Source organism: Bicyclus anynana, chromosome 2 (genome assembly GCF_947172395.1).
Source record: "Bicyclus anynana chromosome 2, ilBicAnyn1.1, whole genome shotgun sequence".
Taxonomy (NCBI): Eukaryota; Metazoa; Arthropoda; class Insecta; order Lepidoptera; family Nymphalidae; genus Bicyclus; species Bicyclus anynana.
The window spans coordinates 15,312,968-15,330,926 of record NC_069084.1 but is presented as its reverse complement, the minus strand read 5'-3'; the positions used below and the strand labels follow the sequence as shown (position 1 = coordinate 15,330,926).

The 17,959-nt window shown below is 36.6% G+C and overlaps 1 protein-coding gene across 1 annotated transcript; it reads left to right on the top strand.

Annotated features, from left to right (window-relative positions):
- Positions 1-1,087: 1,087 nt before the first annotated feature.
- Positions 1,088-14,926, top strand: LOC112049100 (uncharacterized). Its single transcript, XM_052887656.1, has 13 exons — positions 1,088-1,308; positions 1,974-2,112; positions 3,202-3,346; positions 4,233-4,399; positions 5,312-5,438; positions 6,346-6,475; positions 7,221-7,350; positions 7,983-8,186; positions 9,618-9,762; positions 10,283-10,420; positions 13,034-13,115; positions 13,731-13,945; positions 14,627-14,926. Exons 1-13 carry the CDS (start codon positions 1,199-1,201, stop codon positions 14,857-14,859), a joined length of 1,965 nt encoding a protein of 654 aa, XP_052743616.1. The 5' UTR covers positions 1,088-1,198; the 3' UTR covers positions 14,860-14,926.
- The last annotated feature ends 3,033 nt before the right edge of the window (positions 14,927-17,959 follow it).

Here is a 17,959-nt window from a genome sequence, read left to right as displayed (position 1 = left end):
ACATATCTTCCTTTACATACAAATAAAAGAGACAACTACAGATTGTACTTGCGAATGATGATTCGACATTATAAGCAATTGAGCCAAATAATTAAACACTAATACAATCAAAATAAAGTTCAATTTAGTGTGGTCGGGTCGAGAGTTCGAGTTTATTATATGGATCACCAAACGGGTCTCACAAGATCGGGTGTTTAGTCGTCCGCGACCCGATTATTCACGAGAACTACAGATTTGAGAGTTATTGTTTAAAAATAAAGTTCAATTTAGCGTGGTCGGGTCGAGTGATCGAGTTTTTATATGAATCACAAGATCGGGTGTTTTAGACGTCCGCGACCCGATTATTCACGAGATCTACAGATTTGAGAGTTATTGTAATGAAAATAAAGTTCAATTTAGTATGGTAAACAAAAACCTTTCGATCTTTTAATCGAGTCTGCGCCCGGGCGGGTCACCAAACGGGTCACATAAGATCGGGTGTTTTTAATGTCCGCGACCCAATTACTCACGCACCAGTAGTGATCGGGTGTCGGAGATTTGATCATTCGCGATCGACACAGGTCTAACCACTTCTATTATCTATATTATAGAGTCTATGAACGGCTTAACGAAAAAAAAATTATAAAGCTGCAAAAATATATCAAGAAGAAACTTATGTACCTTAGCCTAATTAAATAAATACCTCCAATACTGAGTCAGACTATTACCACCCAACTCTTTATGTGGAAACATAATGTTAAATTCTTAGATACATAGGGTAAAATTGCAACCCGACGTGTACCATGCATATTTTTGCCACCAAAAACTAGCAATTTCTACAGAAATGAAAAAAAAACCTTTGTGTATTGAAAATATTGATATATAAATTATTGTATAAGATTTCTACGTTTAAAATAGTACCATTTGATTTTACCTTTTTACTGAAGATGCGTAGTGTTGCATTGGGCTGCGTTAACAGTATGCTTCCACCTTAAGTTAGCCTGTGGCAATCATAGACAAAATAATGCAAGTATTAGTATTCTGTGAAATAAGTGATGTGTGATGTGTGACAGCTTGACGTTGACATTTGTCACTTCAATTGTTTACAATTCAATTTCAAATTCAAACAGAACCAACCGGTAAACTTGTGAAGTTCTATAATAGATTTTTGTTTACAACTTAGCATATTTTTAATGGTATACTAGGAAAACATAATAAAATGAGTAGTAATAAGTTAAACAGTGATGAAGTACCACAAAAATTTATCGAATGGGTGCTGGCGCTTGGATGTCCTGGAGAAAAAATACCTTCCATCGAAAAGATGACAGGGTTTGTTTTGTTTTGTTTCAATTATTTCCTCTATAGTTCCTTGTTGTTCGCTTAAGTAGCGTCAGATCATGAGGTTACAAATACAAATAAATACAAATACAATCCTTTATTTGCTGATACAGTTTACAAGGTCTTAACAAATAAATATAATCTGTTCTGTATCACGCCCGATTGGCATGCAAAATATTAGTTACATTTACAGTAAATATTATGTCATTCCAGAATTACTTTTGGTAATTCAGGTTCGAGGTTTGAGTCCTGGGTCGAGCTGTAAAATACTTACTGAGCATTTATTTCTTCTCTCTCTTCTAAGCCCGCCAAAACGCGTGGGAGCAGTGTGGTAGACCTAAGCTCGCTCCTTATAGCAGAGGCTTTTGACGGCCTCCATGGCGCAGCGATATGTGCGATGGATTTACAAGGCGGAGATCCTGGGTTCGATCCCTGGCTAGGCCGATTGAGGTTTTCTTAATTGGTTCAGGGTGAAGGTCGTTTCTAATATGGATCTTGGACTAGGAGACATGACATTAAATTTTATTCCTCTACATATAAGTTCATTTGTTTATTGTCTAGTAATCCACTAATCTGGAGAACCTTAGTGTGAATTTCAAGACAAACCTTGTTATTTAGGTACTGTAAAGATTTTCAAGAGTGGTATCTGTTTCCAGGATGTGCAGAGGTCAATACTACATGACATGGCGCAGCATGATGGAGCATGTTCAGCCCAAGGATGAGATTGGCCACAAGAGACTGTCAGTTTTTCTTGATGATGTGAAAATGTGTCAGGAAAAGAAACTACTCAATGAGGTTTGTCAGTTTCAAGCTGTAGCTACTAATATAATAAAGAGGTATATAATAGGAGAGGAAGTATTATTTCTAGATCTACTGAACCCATTTTGACAGCTTGTGAGGTATTATCTCTGGATCTACTGAACCCATTAAAAGAAAGCCACTTTATTTGTTAGTGTCTATAATTGATACACATATTCCCACAGGAACAGGAACTACAGTTTGTTTCATGTATGGTGCATGTAGAACAGATCATTTCACTCTTGAAAGTTTGCTGTGATTGTCATACAGGCGACTGTCACTTTACCCATGCTATTTGAAAAACAATTCATGCTGGTGCAACTGTAAAAAGTGGTCTAGTTTTTAATAAAAAAAACATGGAATCATGAATTAAGTTGTTGCCTGATAAAATACTGAAGTTGGACTTTCATATATACTTTTAAGTCTTTATTCTCAATAGGATAGTCTGGTAGTCATAGATTTTTGTAATAATTCTACCCAAGCAACCAAAATATTGGGACCAATCTGTTCTTTTAAATAAAAAACATTATAATCAGTATTTAAATGACAGAATTATGGGGTTATAAATATAAAAATAATATGCATTGTATTGAAAATCTTTTACTTTTTCATGTCTTTTAAAAATGTATCCACATGTTTGTTAACGAACTACCCTCAAATGTTTCCTTAAATCAGTTAATTGGTTTTTTTATTTATCTCTTTCTCAAATTTAGTATTAAAAAATGTATGTTGCAGTACAATATTCTTTGGGTCAGGTATTATTTCATTAAGATTGTGTTAGTTTATTTATTAATTTAATTATCCTATTTTATTTTATATGTTTTTTGTTAGGTACTTTTATATTTGACATTTAAAATATGATTTCTAAACATACTATCACAATTAAGTTTGATTTAATTTAACTGCTATTGTCTTTTTTTTTTAATTACTTGTGTCTTTGTAAGTGTTATACACCAGAAATTGTTGAATACATAATTAAACTGTGTGTATTCTCAACAAATAAATGAATAACTTCTAGTATAGTGAAAAGCATTTTATATAAATAGCAAATTAATGTAAATAAAATGTAAGTAAATATATTTACAGAGGGGCTCCAGCAGTTTGTTACCAGAACAACTGTCTCTCTGGAAAGAGCAAACAGAGATTAAAGAGAAGGTGAAGGAAGCTGAGACCCGTGTTAATAATGCAAGAGTAACTCTGAACGAGCTTATGGATAAAGTATCTGGCAAAGGTGAGTTGGTACCAATGAATACACTCTGTCACTAATTACCAAAAATCGTGATACTTAAGAATATTGATTATAAAACACGGCATCGTACCGGAACGCTAAATCGCTTGGCGGTACGTCTTTGCCGGTAGGGTGGTAACTAGCCACGGCCGAAGCCTCCCACCAGCCAGACCTGGACAAATTAAGAAAATCTCAATCTGCCCAGCCGGGGATCGAACCCAGGACCTCCGTCTTGTAAATCTACCGCGCATACCACTGCGCCACAGAGGCCGTCAAAAACTCATTTGATACTACGTCGGAGTATGCCCGACTAGTTTTGAACGCATACTGGGCCTTTAGTCATGAGCTGGTTCTTGCAACGCGGCACAATCACAACTGCGACACGGCGGCGCGTCGGGAGAGGAGCTAACACTCATGATAGTTTAAGTATATTGTAGACCATTTGTCGACATTTTCTCTTCACGAGATCTTTCATGGCGCGCATTCTAGGCCAACAATAGGCCTGAGATACGCACCACATCATAGCTCGAGACGAGAGAAATACATGTTAACCAATAGCGGTGCAACCGAAAATATCAGTCGGTTCATTGTATTATGACGAAAGAGCTGGGATTGGGACCACAATAGCGTTGCAACAGAAAATATCGCTCTATTCATTGCGTTATGACGAAAGAGCTGGCGGGCTGGGACCACTTTGCTACTATTGGTCGTCAATATGTCTTTTTCGCTTCTGGAAATTGACGTTGGCATTCTAGGTCTAAAGGGTTAGGAATTTTTATCGAGAATTTCTCAGAAGAAAAAAATGTCCACAAAACACGTTACAAACCTTGTAAGTGTACTCATGAGTGTTGATAAGTATAATTTTGCTAATTTTATATTTATATTTTAGTAATCCAGCGTAATTCGTCTCGACAACGCATAGAAGACCTGCAACGCCGGCACTGGTTGCTCACCCAAGTGTCCAGTGAACTACAAACTAAGATCGCTAACATAGAGGAGACGAGAACCATTGCCAACTCCCTGTGTAGCGTTGAGAAGGAAGCACATGATGTAAAGGTATTCTATACTAATATAATAAAGAGGTAAAGTTTGTGGTATTGTAGAAGTAATCTCTGGATAGTTGTGTGCATTTTAAGAAATTAAATATCATGTGTCTCAAATGGTGAATGATAGTGATTCTTATCTATACTAATATTATAAAGCTGAAGAGTTTGTTTGTTTGTTAGATTGAACGCGCTAATCTCAGGAACTACTAGTCCGATTTGAAAAATTCTTTCATTGTTAGATAGCCCATTTATTGAGGAAGGCTATATATTATTCCCATATTCTTAGGGGAACGGGAACCACGCGGGTGAAACCGCGCGCCATCAGCTAGTCTAAATATATATAACACAAAGGACTGACTGACATAGTGATCTATCGCACATCCCAAACCACTGGACCGATTGGGCTGAAATTTGGCATGCATGGAGATGTTACGAGGATGAAGAATGGATTTTGATCAATTCTACTCCCAAGGGTATAAAATAGGAGATGAAAGTTTGTATGAAACTTTGTCAATTTTACAGCGATTTTGGCTGAAATTCGGAATGAAAATAGATTTTTCTCTCAACTAACACATAAGCTACTTTTCATCCCGGAATAATCCATGGTTCCCACGGGATTTGTGAAAAACTGAATACCACGCGAACGAAGTCGCGGGCGTCCGCTAGTATAATATATAGACAAAGTTTCTATTTTTTTCAATTTATGTATAACTAGCTGACGCCGCGCGGTTTCACCCGCGTGGTTCCCGTTCCCGTAGGAATATGGGGATAATATATAGCCTATAGCCTATATTCTTCCTCGACAAACAAACAAACTCTTCAGCTTTATAATATTAGTATAGACTAGATCAGATGAGATCACACTGAAATGCTAACTTTCAAATGCAATGAAATTTAAATACATTTGTTTTTTTAATTCCAGAGCCAACTAGAGGACTGTCTCGCACGTCTTAGGAAAAGTCAACCCAGCACTTTGCCATTGGCCACTCCTGTAGCTTGCTCGTCCATCAACTCTAACCATGCTAATGAAACAACTAGCAATGATAAAGGTACACCAATTACTTGCATTTACTACATTTTTTTATAATGCAAATTAGAACATTGTGGTTTGTAATTTGATAAATCGACAAAGTAGTCTGCTATGATGTGTATGTATATACAGGATGTCCCGTAATTAATGGATAATACACAAATGGTAGATATTTAATTATGTAAAACAAATTTAAATAATTTAAAAAAAATATATTAGGGTGACCAAGTTACATTTCTTTTTCTGAATAAAAAAAAGAATAGATACTGATTTTGAAAAAAAACCGATGCAGTAAGAAGAAATTCCAAAATAGCAGGTTTATAAAATTTTGAATTCAGAATCTGTTGTCGCCATTCATACAATGCCTAAATATCGATTTTAAAAGAAATCGGTGTAAGAATAAGGAAATTCAAAACGGCGGCCTTTTTTATAATTTATATAATTTAGAGTTTAGAATCTGTTTTCGCCTTTCATGCAATGCTTAGATATCGATTTTGAAAGAAATCGATGCAGTAATAAGAAATTTAAAAATGGCGGCCTATTAAAAATTTTAAGTTCAGAATCAGTTTTCGCCATTCATTCGAAATCGGTGCTGGAATAAGAAATTTCAAAAAGCCGCCATTTTGAAATTTCTTATTCAAATTAGAATTTTTTTGAATCGCTTCAGTAATAGCAGCGCAAAAGAAGCTCTGAGTGCAATAATTATTTTTCTTTCATTAGGGTGACCTTATTTAAAAAAATATATGGAACTAAAGTGTACGATCATTTTAAAAACTTGTACACTTATCAAGTACTGCCTGTACAGTTTGGCGAGAGTATCGATATGTTAAATAATTGTTATATCTTATCAATAAAAAAATTAAAAAAAAAAAAATTGTTAAAACAGCGAGAACTTATTCAAGGTCCTTTGTATACTCCCTGTTTAGATCAGCGCGTGCTCTCGCTAGTGAACTGCCGCGGCGACGCTCTGTGGCCACACCTGTACGACAAAATGTCTTCGCTTTACTCTCAGTTGTCGGACGCCTACACAAACCATGCTGATGTTGGAAATAACAGGTTATTTTGGTCTATGATCCGGCATTAGAAATATACAGGGTGCTCGGGAGTATTTGCCATAAATCTGGGGTTATATTCTTTAGCGAAAGTTAATTAAAAATGTTCAAGAAACATGTATTCCAAAATTAATATTTTCGGCTTAAATAATATTTCTTTCTGTAAAAAGATTTTAAAATGTGTCCCATATACGCATCCTTATAATTATGACGTAGCCAAGTTTTACGTATTTTAAAATGCAAGGATAGATAAAGGCGTGTGTTACGGATAGTCGGAATTATTTGAATTATTTTGTATGAAAACATAAACAGATTTTTTTTTTCGTTAAAAAAATATAAGTTACGCAGTTTGGCTCCTATAAGTGGACTCGTCAACGCCTTGAAGTTATGAGAAATACTCCCGAGCACCCTGTATACCCTCATCTGTTATTCATTAGTGATAAGAATATAAATGATAGATAATAATGTTTATAGTGTAGTTTTCATACAAAATTTGGGAAACCACCAATGAACTAAATCAAAGGCAACCTAATACAGTTAAGTTAAGCATAAAATAAGCATTTAACATATTAGATGACTAAATAACTGATGAGGGAGGGTATATAAATAACATTATTTAACTATTTATATCTGGCAACCCCACAGTTGCAGTGTAAAAGCCTTTACTTTTTCAATTATATGGTGTATGTATAAATAATTATTTATGGTTTGTCTTCTATCTATTTATAATCTGTGGTTTATCTTATCAGATCTCAAACAGGCTCTATGTTGGCCCACACCGCGGCGCTGCATGCAACATTGGCACTTGAGGCAGTAAAGAATAGAGTTCACATTCGAAGGACGCAGCAACAACTCGTCGCGTCCATCGAAGAAACTAACGTATGTTTGTTTATTACTTTACTAGTAATCTTTACATTGCTGTTCTAAAGAAATTGATTTTGAAGTTGGATGGTTTCTAAAGAAATGGAAGTACGAATTTATGTTTGTGATTCGTCCTACTGAAGGAGGTTTTGTATTCTATCTATCATTAACAACCCATATTCGGCTCACCGTAGAGCACGAGTCTTTAGTCCTCTAACTTAGTGGTTAGGCCTTAGTCCACCACGCTAATGCTGGCCTAATGCGGATTGGCAGACTTCACACACACAGAAAATTAAGAAAATTCTCTGGTATGCAGGATTCCTCACGATGTTTTCCATCACTGTTTGAAACACGTGATATTTAATTTCCTAAAATCGACATAACTGATAAATTGGATTCGGATCGGATTTGAACCTACGTCCTCCGAATCGAAGGCGGAGGTCATACCCATTGGGCTATCACGTCTCGCATTCTATACATGAAAATAAAACTGCCTGGGGAAATATATAAATCAGAAATTGTACTACTTCTTACATAATATGCTAAAACCTTTCCTGAAAAATATGTAAAATTGTTTGTTTTTTAATTTTTGAGGAAAATTGCTGGTGTATTTAAAAAAAAATAATTCTTTTTATTTAAATATTTTGCAGAGTCACATATCAGAAGATGCCTTCGAATTGTTAGTAGTGAGAGCCCAGAGAGCCTTCTGCGAGGCCCGCGTGAAGTCTCTCAAGGCCTCCCTGGAGGAGTTGACTGCGAGGACCGGCGTCTTCCACTCCGCTGACGATCGCAGCGACTGCGGCGTCGACGCGCAGGCAACGCTGGGGAAGATTGCTAGTATTAATAAATGTATTGTAAGTAAACTTTAATTTATTTGTAAATGTTTAAGCCACTAATTCCTCTAGGATGTAGACTAGTACGCTTAACATGCGACGAATATTTGTCATATATTTTAAATATATGACCAATATTCCGCTCCAACTAGTCAGGGCGGGGATCGAACCACCACCCCTCGGTGATGAGTCCGACCGCACTTACCGTTAAGCTATTTAGGCCCTAAATGAAGAGAAATTAACAAAAATCTTGGCACTTTTTTAAATGGTTTTAAATTATTCATTATCGTTCTACTAGATTGATAAAAAATCACATTTTTTTAAATGTGATTACATACATGAAAATTTTAATTTTTAAATATTTTTTTGACAATACGAGCCTAAACGCTGTCGGCCATGACGGTCAACTGTCTGTCAAAGGTCAACTGTCATGACGTCACGTTAAGAAATCCTGTACAAACGGAGCGTTTGATATAAATATCAGTTGACAATTTAGTTTGACGTTTCAGTAACATTGTGACGTCACAAAATGGACGACATCGTTTTTGATGTTTGGACAATCTGAAAAATACATGATTTTTAAATCAAGTTTTATATGAAAATTATTAACTTTTATTAATTAATATTGATATATTTCGGACCCTTATTCGTACTTACACTAAAATAATATTGTTTATATTAAATTTGATATGAGTAAACTACCCTATTGCGTTGCAATCTGAAATATCGCTATCTCTTTCATTCCGGTGGAACGAAAGAGATAGGACTGGAGCAACTCCGCCGCCATTGGTCGAAATTTTGTCTATCTCTCTTATTGTTCGTTGCATGCTAGGTTTATAAGGGTTCTCAAAATCATTTTCCTAAATGAGCTAATACTTATGTCATTTTTTATTCAGGAAAATTGCTAATATATCTCGTTAGAGGTTGACTTTTTCTGTTTATAAAATATTCTATAAAATCCTACTAATATTATAAACGCGAAAGTTTGTATGGATGTTTGGATGTTTGTTACTCTATAACGCCGCTACTACTGAAGCGATTTAGCTGAAATTTGGAATAGAAATAGATTTTACTGTGGATTAACACATAGGCTACTTCTTATCCCGAAAAACCATGGTTTCCCGAGATTTGCGAAAACTGATGACTTTGATGATATGAATGTTTGTTACTCTTTCACAACTCAACTACTGAACCGAATTACCTGAAATTTGGCATTAATATATATTATAGCCTGGATTAACACATAAACTACTTTTTATCCCGGAAAAATCCATGGTTTCCGAGGGATTTGTGAAAAACTAAATTCCACGCGGACGAAGTCGCGGGCGTCCGCTAGTATTCTTGATAGTTTCAAAGTGTTTGGTTTTTCTAGACATCATCAACCCCTATTTTTATTTGTTATTTCTGCCGATTGCTGTCCCTTGAAAAAGGATGCGTGGATTTGCGTTGCAGGTAAAGTCGCGGGAAGAGATCAAGCGGCTAACACTACTGTTCGCGCATACGGAGAGGAAGATATACAACATCAGGGAGTGCTTGTTGTCTGTGTTCAGCGCTCTGCACAACAACACGGACGTCGGAAACAACGCTCTAGCCACAGGTTGGGTCTCTATAGCTTGGCAACTTCGTTCGTAACACTCCCGGTGGTCCACTCGAGAGGGCGTGTAGCGATGAATGAAAAACCCACGATTGATGTCACTTCTCCGCACGCACGATTTCATACAAGTGCATTCTCTCCCGTCGCCCGCATATCATGGGAGTGTCATCAACTTGCCAGACTATGCGCGTAGCGTAGTGTTATGCGCGGTGGATTTACAAGACTGAGGTCCTGGGTTCGATCCCCGGCTGGGCCGATTGAGGTTTTCTTAATTGGTCCAAGTCTAGCTGGTGGAAGGCTTCGGCCGTGCCTATTTACTACCCTACCGACAACGACCACCAAGCAATTTAGCGTTCTGGTAACATTATGTCGTGTAGAAACCGAAAGGGGTGTAAATTTTCATCCTCCTCCTAAGAAGTTAGCCCGCATTATCACTTACCATCAGGTGAGATTGTAGTCAAGAGCTAACTTGTAAAGAATACAAAAAAATATGTTACAATTTGAGTTTTCTTTTGTTTTCCAGGAGTGCAACTGGATTTCCCAACAGACTCAATACTGCTCCTCCGTCAGTTCTACAAGAAGAGGTGCGAGAGAGACGCAAACAACGCCAACCTCAGCTTCAACTTGGAAATGTCTGACATATCGTCTGATGATGTATCGGGTAACACATTTGTTTCATTTGTTTCTTTTTTTTTAAAGAATATTTTATGTATTATAAATATGACTAATTTTCCCGAAACTAGTCGGAAAAGCCAACCCCTTTACTGATGAAATCTATGTTATACTAGCGGACCCTGTCAAGCTTCGCTTTGACTTTCCCTACCCCTATCCTATTCTACTCCCATCCTACCCTTTCCCTAATAATACCCTACCACTACCCTACCACTACCCTACCCCTACCCTATCCTACCCTAACCCTACCCTACGCCTACCCTACACCTACCCTACTATATTCCCATCTTACACCTGCCCTACCATATCCCTACTCAACCTTACCCCTACCCTAAGTATCCTAGTCCTTTTCCTGGTTTTCAGCTACCTTTTCAACATTTTTGAGCCAAATCGGTCCAGCTGATCTCGAGTTATAGTCTCGCTTTTCTGTTGAATTTTTTCCTGAATTTTCTTTGCTTTAAACCTCGCGGAGCCTGAGACCTTTCCAACGAATGCAAAACCGTGGAAATCGGTTCGTGCGTTCTGGAGTTATAGCGTCAGGAAGGAAAACCCGACTTATTTTTATATAATAATAATAATAATAATAAATAATAATAATAATTTAATTATTCATCAGAAAGCAGGTTTACAAAGATTACTTAAATATAATAAGACCCTGATACTCTCTACCATAATAATTTGGTGTATGAAAAATTTAAATAGACTATGTATAATCCTAATTTAAAAGCAAACAAATAAAAAAAGAAAACATATGTAATAGCTTATACAATTTAACATTTTAAGATTCAATGATTATGACAAATGTAACTCAAAACTACTGTGACAGATAAAATAAAATAATAGTCATAATATATACTGTCAAAATTATTAAACCTTGTTAAATTTAGTGCAAAGTCAAGTAATTATTACCAGTGAAATGTTAAAATGTCAATTAAAATTATGTCAAACACACATGTCAATTAAAATTATGTCAAAATATTTATCATATAGTAGAAGAAAAGATAGGCAGAAAAAGTTTGAAAATTATGCAGTGGAGCCTAGCCCATCTTTATTTAGAGAGAACTAGGGAATTTTAGATAAAAATAACACATTTATAGTACAGCCTTTCTTGATGAGTACTGTTTACTAATAAAGAAATTAGAAATGAGGGTAGAAAACGCATGTAATTTCATAACTTACTTATTTAAAATTATGTAAGTACGGTATAAAAATAAATGTGAATAGAAAACCGTTTCTTATAACATGATCAAGACTTCAAAGGGCACACTTTCTAGAAACATGATTTGAGTCATTGAAATAGCCATAGGTGTCAATTTCACCTGCATCCATACCACAAAAAATAAGTCACTACGTCGTTTTTTCATCGTATTTTCATTTTAGTGATCATCCAAAATAGTTATTTCAACTTAATAACCTTTACTGCATAGTTTTACATCAAATCGTAATGTTTCTTAATTTCCAGGATCATCTAACATGATTATTTCAAGGGAATAACATGAATACTAGTTTTTGAAATGAAATGAAATGTCATAATAACGAAAATTATGACATTTCATTGAAAACACAGTGTTAGATGATTGCATAAACGAAAATACGATGAAAAAACGATATAGTGACTGATTGTTTGAATGATACACCGAGTTACATAATAACCCTGCAGATCACAGCAATACTGATTAGAGACAAATATGCTGGTATTAGCCTGCGATTACGTCCATGTGGAATAAAGTTTCACAAATCCTGCGGAAACCATGGATTATTCCGGGATGTAAATGCCCATGTGTTAAATCCAGAGTAAAATCTATTTTCATTCCAAATTTCAATCAAATCGCCGCAAAATTGCCAAAGCTTCATCCCCTATTTGATCCCCTTGGGGGTAGAATTGATCAAAATCCTTTCTTAGCGGATTTCTACGTCATAAAATCTACCTGCATGCCAAATTTCAGCCCGATCCACCCAGTGGTTTGGGCTATGTGTTGATATAGATCACTATGTTAGTCAGTCATCTTTGAGTTTTATATATCGTCGGTCTAGATGTGATAACTCTTAAGTGTAAACTGACGAACTTTACAGGAGAGACAAATATATAAATATACTTAAACAATATACACATCACTATCTAGCCCCAAAGTAAGCATACAGAGTAGCTTGTGTTATGGGTGCTAAGATAGTTGATATTATAATATTCATATACATTTATACTACATATAAATACTTATATAATGTATAAATACACACAGACATTGGAAAACACTCATGCTCATCACACAAATATTTTCCAGTTGTGGGAATCGAACCCACGGCCGTGGATGCAGAAAGCAGGGTCACTACCCACTGCGCCACGCGGCCATCTAGATACATCTTTTATCACTAAAAGTCGTTTTATGCGACCAAAAACGTTTTTTATTGTACAATGTACTTTGAAGTACAAGATTTTTACGGGCTACCACCGGAAAAGCTATTTGAAGCTTTCTGCATCAAAATCAATTTTTACCAAAAATTGTTGGTTACGAGATATCACATCTAGACCGACGATATTTAGATTATGTTAGAAGCTACAGCGAAGCTTTGCTGGGTGGTACTAAAACCTTTTTATTTTCAGTTAATCCAACGTTTGTGGACGAGTTGAATGTGTATTTGAAGAAATTCAATTTGGAAAAGAACAGAAAACTTGTGTTGGACAGGTATGTTACAGATTTACTTAAATTATCACATCATCACATTAATCTATACTAATATTATAAAGAGGAAAACTTTGTATGTATGTTTGTTTGAATGAATAGGCTCAAAAACTACTGGACCGATTTTAATTCTTTCACCATTCGAAAGCTACATTATCCACAAGTAAAATTTTATTTAGGAAAAAAATAGGGTTCCGTAGGATATTTGGGTTTTTTGGACACAAGGTGTAAAAAATCAACTAGAAAAGTAAGTTATTTTGCGTACGCTGCCTAAACTATAAAAGATAGAACCGTAAAATGTTTTTGGGGTAGGGGTGGGGTAGTGGTAGTTTAGGGTTAGGGTAGGGGTAGTTGAAAGTTTACATCGAATTTCACGCGGACGAAGTCGCGGGCGTCCGCTAGTTAATATTATAAAGCTGAAAGTTTGTGCGTGTTGGTTCGTGCGATGTGTAGTATGTATTTTTGTTCTTCCTTTAGGCTGCAACTGAAGCTGTTTGACTGAAGTTTGGGTTAACTAGGCTACTTTTCATCCCGGAAAAATGTGAAAAACTGAATTCCACGCAAACCAAATCCCCGACCTTCCCTTGTAGGCTAATAATGACGTTTTTTTATACCCAGTGGCGAAAAGATATGGATATTCGAGACAATACAAGCTCTGTCGCGAAGGCTGAGCGCTCAGTGGGCGAGCGCTGACGTCACACTGCTGTGCCCCTCCGTGCGACCGTCGCGCGCGCTGCGCCGCCTGCGCGACACGACGCAGCGACATGCGTTAGTCGCGTGCGCTCAACGCAACGCGCAGCGCACGACTGACATACAGACGTCGATTGATGCGGGTACGTCTTTTAGATGCGTTTCCTTTATTGAACTGAAAACTTTAGACCTTGTCCAGAAGGGGCGAATTCGTCGCGAATCATATCGCGCGAATCATACGCGCGTTGTCGTAGTACTACATCGCGGCCACAAGCATCGCGCGAATTCAAAATACGCGCGTAAATCACGTGCACTACGCCAGACTCTCGACTCGCGCGTGATTCGCGCGTATTGCGCGCGAGTCGAGATATTAGGGACGCCTTGTTGCGTCCAGTTAACGCGCGAACTCTAGAGCGAGTGTACGTTCAACTCCATGTTTCACACTGAATTCCTCCGCAATTGCTTGCGCGCTGGTACGCGCCTTGTGGACGCAACGATCGCGCGTAATACGCGCGAGAGAATCGCGGCGAATTCGCCCTTTCTGGACTGAGCCTTAATCGCGTTTGGCACTTTTTGGATGGGTGAGATCTCGTGCGATCGCGTCACCGACATGCTTATAGCATATAAGAGCCTAAATAGCTCAACGGCAAGAGCGGTCGGACTCATCACCGAGAGGTGGTGGATCGAGAAAATTCTGTGGTATACAGGTTTCCACGGATTTTTCCTTTCAGGATTCGAACCCACACCCTCCGGAATATGACGGGACGGACTATCAAGATGTGACAGGCCGTGTGCTATTGTTAAAATAAAATAAATACTTTCAGATATAACCACCATGACAGACCAAGAAGCCGAGACCATGGACAAAATGAAGAAGAGCATCACAGAAAACCGTGTCCTTCTACAGAAGGTGCACAGGAACCTGGAGCTCTGCGAGGAGAACCTTCACTTCTGGTCCGATCACCAGCTCAAGAAGTACATCTCCACCGACAGAACTGTGGGGGGCATGACGTATGCACAGTATGAGGCGTCTTATATGGAAAAATTGAATTATTAGTTTTAGTCACAGAGTAGAAAAAGTGAGTCTTTACAAGCAACGTACTGAAGCCAGTGAAACCCAATAATACCCAATAAATAAATAAATAAAAAATAAATAAAATAAAAAACCAAACGTCACGTCTTCTAGACAACCGCATGTACAAACAAAATTTAACATTAACAACAATTACGTAAATTAATATAATAATCAATAATTATTATAATTACCAATAAAAAATACTCCATCTTATTTCTATAGTTTTTATGAACAGTTTTTAAAATATTTAAAAACTTAAGACAACAATCGCAGTACAAAGTGCCATAAACAAGAAAGAAGAAGAAAACATAAGACGCCATTTTTCTTGAATAATATGGAAAATTACTGACGCGATGGTTCGTGTCGTATTGACTCGAGAATGTATTACTTTTGAATTTTGTATTTGGAGCGGTTACGACACCGTCGTGTTCCGTACGCTCCATCTGTAAATTATTGATTAATCTCTGGTTTTTTTTTAATTGTACTTTTTAAAGTCGCCATTGACGGTCAATTATTCTCACGTTTCTGAAAAGCAAACGGCAGTACCCGCGGCATACTATACAAATCATGTACGCAAAGACCAACACACGATCAATAATAGTCGTGGGTGCTACAGAAACGTGAGAATAATTGACCGTTTGTGGCTAGCATAATATAATGAAAATTGTCTAGCGGACACCCGCGACTTCGTCCACCCTTAGACCTTTATCTGCCCCTCTCGCAAAATCCGGTATTAAGCCCTAATGGGTTTAATACCTCTATCGCAAATATCCAATGAAATCGGCTTATCAAAGAGTTTTTTGCAACGATTAGATATGTTTATATCGTTTTGGTATGTTATTGTATGGGTGTTAGTCACCAATTTTATGGCATGATTCGCTATCAAGGTACGATCAGCTATAAAGTTTCTGATTAATACACGCAATTGTAAAGTAATACCTAAGATTTATGGGTAGGTTGCTCAGAATAATAATGCTTAGAATGCGTTTAATTAAATATTTTTTGTGATTAACGTGTTTAATATCAAATTACCTAACTATAATAAATAATAATGTATAAATAATAATAATAAATGCTCTCCACCGACTTTTTCAAAAATCAAAATCAAAATCAAAAATCATTTATTTCAAGTAGGCTCAGTTTACGAGCACTCTTGACAGGTCAGTTGACTATCTGTAAAGATTCTACCACCGGTTCGGAAGGCAGGTTCTGCTGAGAAGATACCGGCAAGAAACTCAACAGTTGCTCTTTTGAAAAAGTCATACAGTATTATAATTTACAATTGATAACAATTACTGTTTACATTTCTTATAGTTTTACTTCCTGTGTGAAGGTGGAAGCTGATCCAACGGGCAACAAGCATCTTTATCATTAAGGAACTCATCAATGTTGTAGTACCCTAGTGGTTTTTTTTTCCACCACAGCGGCCAATCTCATTTTTACCCAACTACGGCGAAGTCAAAAGGAAGGGTAATGATTTTGGCAGTCTATGTATGTAGGTATGTATGCAGGGTCGGACCGTTCATACGGCGAACGGAGCAGTCTCTCCAGGCGCCAAATCCTAGAGAGCGCCTAAATGACAATCCTAGTCAACCGTTCCTGATTTTCAATTGGTCACCCCAGAGTATGGCCTTTACACTCATAATTTGGTATAGTTATCTGCATATTATTAGGAGCAAACAGGAGAAACGCCATAGTTGGAAATGAAAATACGACAAAAATAGTGACATAGACAAAAAAAGCTTCTTTAGCTCTCATTCGCAAGAGAGGTTTTTAACGGACACGACGATTTTTATCGAGCAGTGCTGCTTCAATTTTGGGCGTTGGAAATATACCTACCTTTATTTAACTTCATACTATATTTGAACGCTTTTTTAACCTCCGTTAAAAAAACTCGTGCGAATCAGGGTTAAATCTGCTCTAATATAACGTTCTCATTGGTTTTAATTCTAGCTAGCGGACGCCCGCGACTTCGTCCGCGTGGAAATCAATGTAAACTTTCAAGCCCTGTTTCACAACTTTAGGGGTTGAATTTTAAAAAATTTTGCATTACATTTTATTTCGTATTTTTTTCATGATTTATGAACAGATTTTTAAACTGTCCCTAAAAATGAAGGACTATCCATACAAACTTTCAACCCCTATTTCATCCCCTTATAACCTTCTCCGTATTATGATTTTAAACCGTGCCAAGTTTCATTTGAATTCATTCAGTAGTTTCAGCGTGATGCCCTAATAACAAAAAAACACGGACAGACAGACAGACAGACAAAAAATCGAAAAAAAATATTTTTAGCATCAATATCGATTATATAATGCTCCCTAACAAAAATTTTCAAAATATCTTCAATGTACAGAATGTACAAAATGTACAGAGTTCGTATTATAAGTATAGATTCTAGATTGCGCTTTCGTCCGTTATGCTACGCTAACGTTTGTTGTTACAAATGGTATAAGCACAGAAAACATATAATGTAATAAGTAAAATCTCAAATTGCAAATTAATGTATAGAAATCGACCAGTTTTATTATAAGTATAGATAGAATAGATAGATTTGTTTTATGTAAGCAAATGGCTGGAATAATGTTACCGTTGCGCTCCGATAACATGGTCCGAATTCCGAACGCTTAATCTTAATTAGGTAATTAATAATAAATACCCAATTAATCTGATTTAATGTTCGAATGTTAATCATACTAATTTCATACAATGTTGCTTACTTAATTACAATGTTGTATACGAACCAATAGATAAAATAATACATTGATCATTCGATCCTAAATGTCTACACATGATAATCTCAAACACGAGCAAATCTCTCCAAAACTGCATAGGTTAACTACAAGACCAAAGATGCAATCAGAAATAGGTGGCTTAGAACTTTTGCAATTACGTTTTTAACTTTTCCACATCCCTATAATATATAACGATATAAAAAGGTTCTAAGTAAAAAAATTCTGCCGTTGCGTCGAGCGTGACGTCTGACGTGCTAACGTCCCGATATCTGCTGCCTTGAATTTACAAATAAACTGTTAGTAGGCTGTTTATTTTTTATCCTGTTAATAAAATTGCAGCTTTTAA

What these genes read in the sequence shown, in the direction of transcription:
- LOC112049100 (XM_052887656.1), top strand. Translation starts at nt 1,199, where the DNA reads ATGAGTAGTAATAAGTTAAACAGTGATGAAGTACCACAAAAATTTATC. An exon ending in AAAAGAAACTACTCAATGAG is followed by an intron (nt 2,113 to 3,201) that starts GTTTGTCAGTTT and finishes ATATATTTACAG; the next exon opens with AGGGGCTCCAGCAGTTTGTT. An exon ending in CTAGTATTAATAAATGTATT is followed by an intron (nt 8,187 to 9,617) that starts GTAAGTAAACTT and finishes TTTGCGTTGCAG; the next exon opens with GTAAAGTCGCGGGAAGAGAT.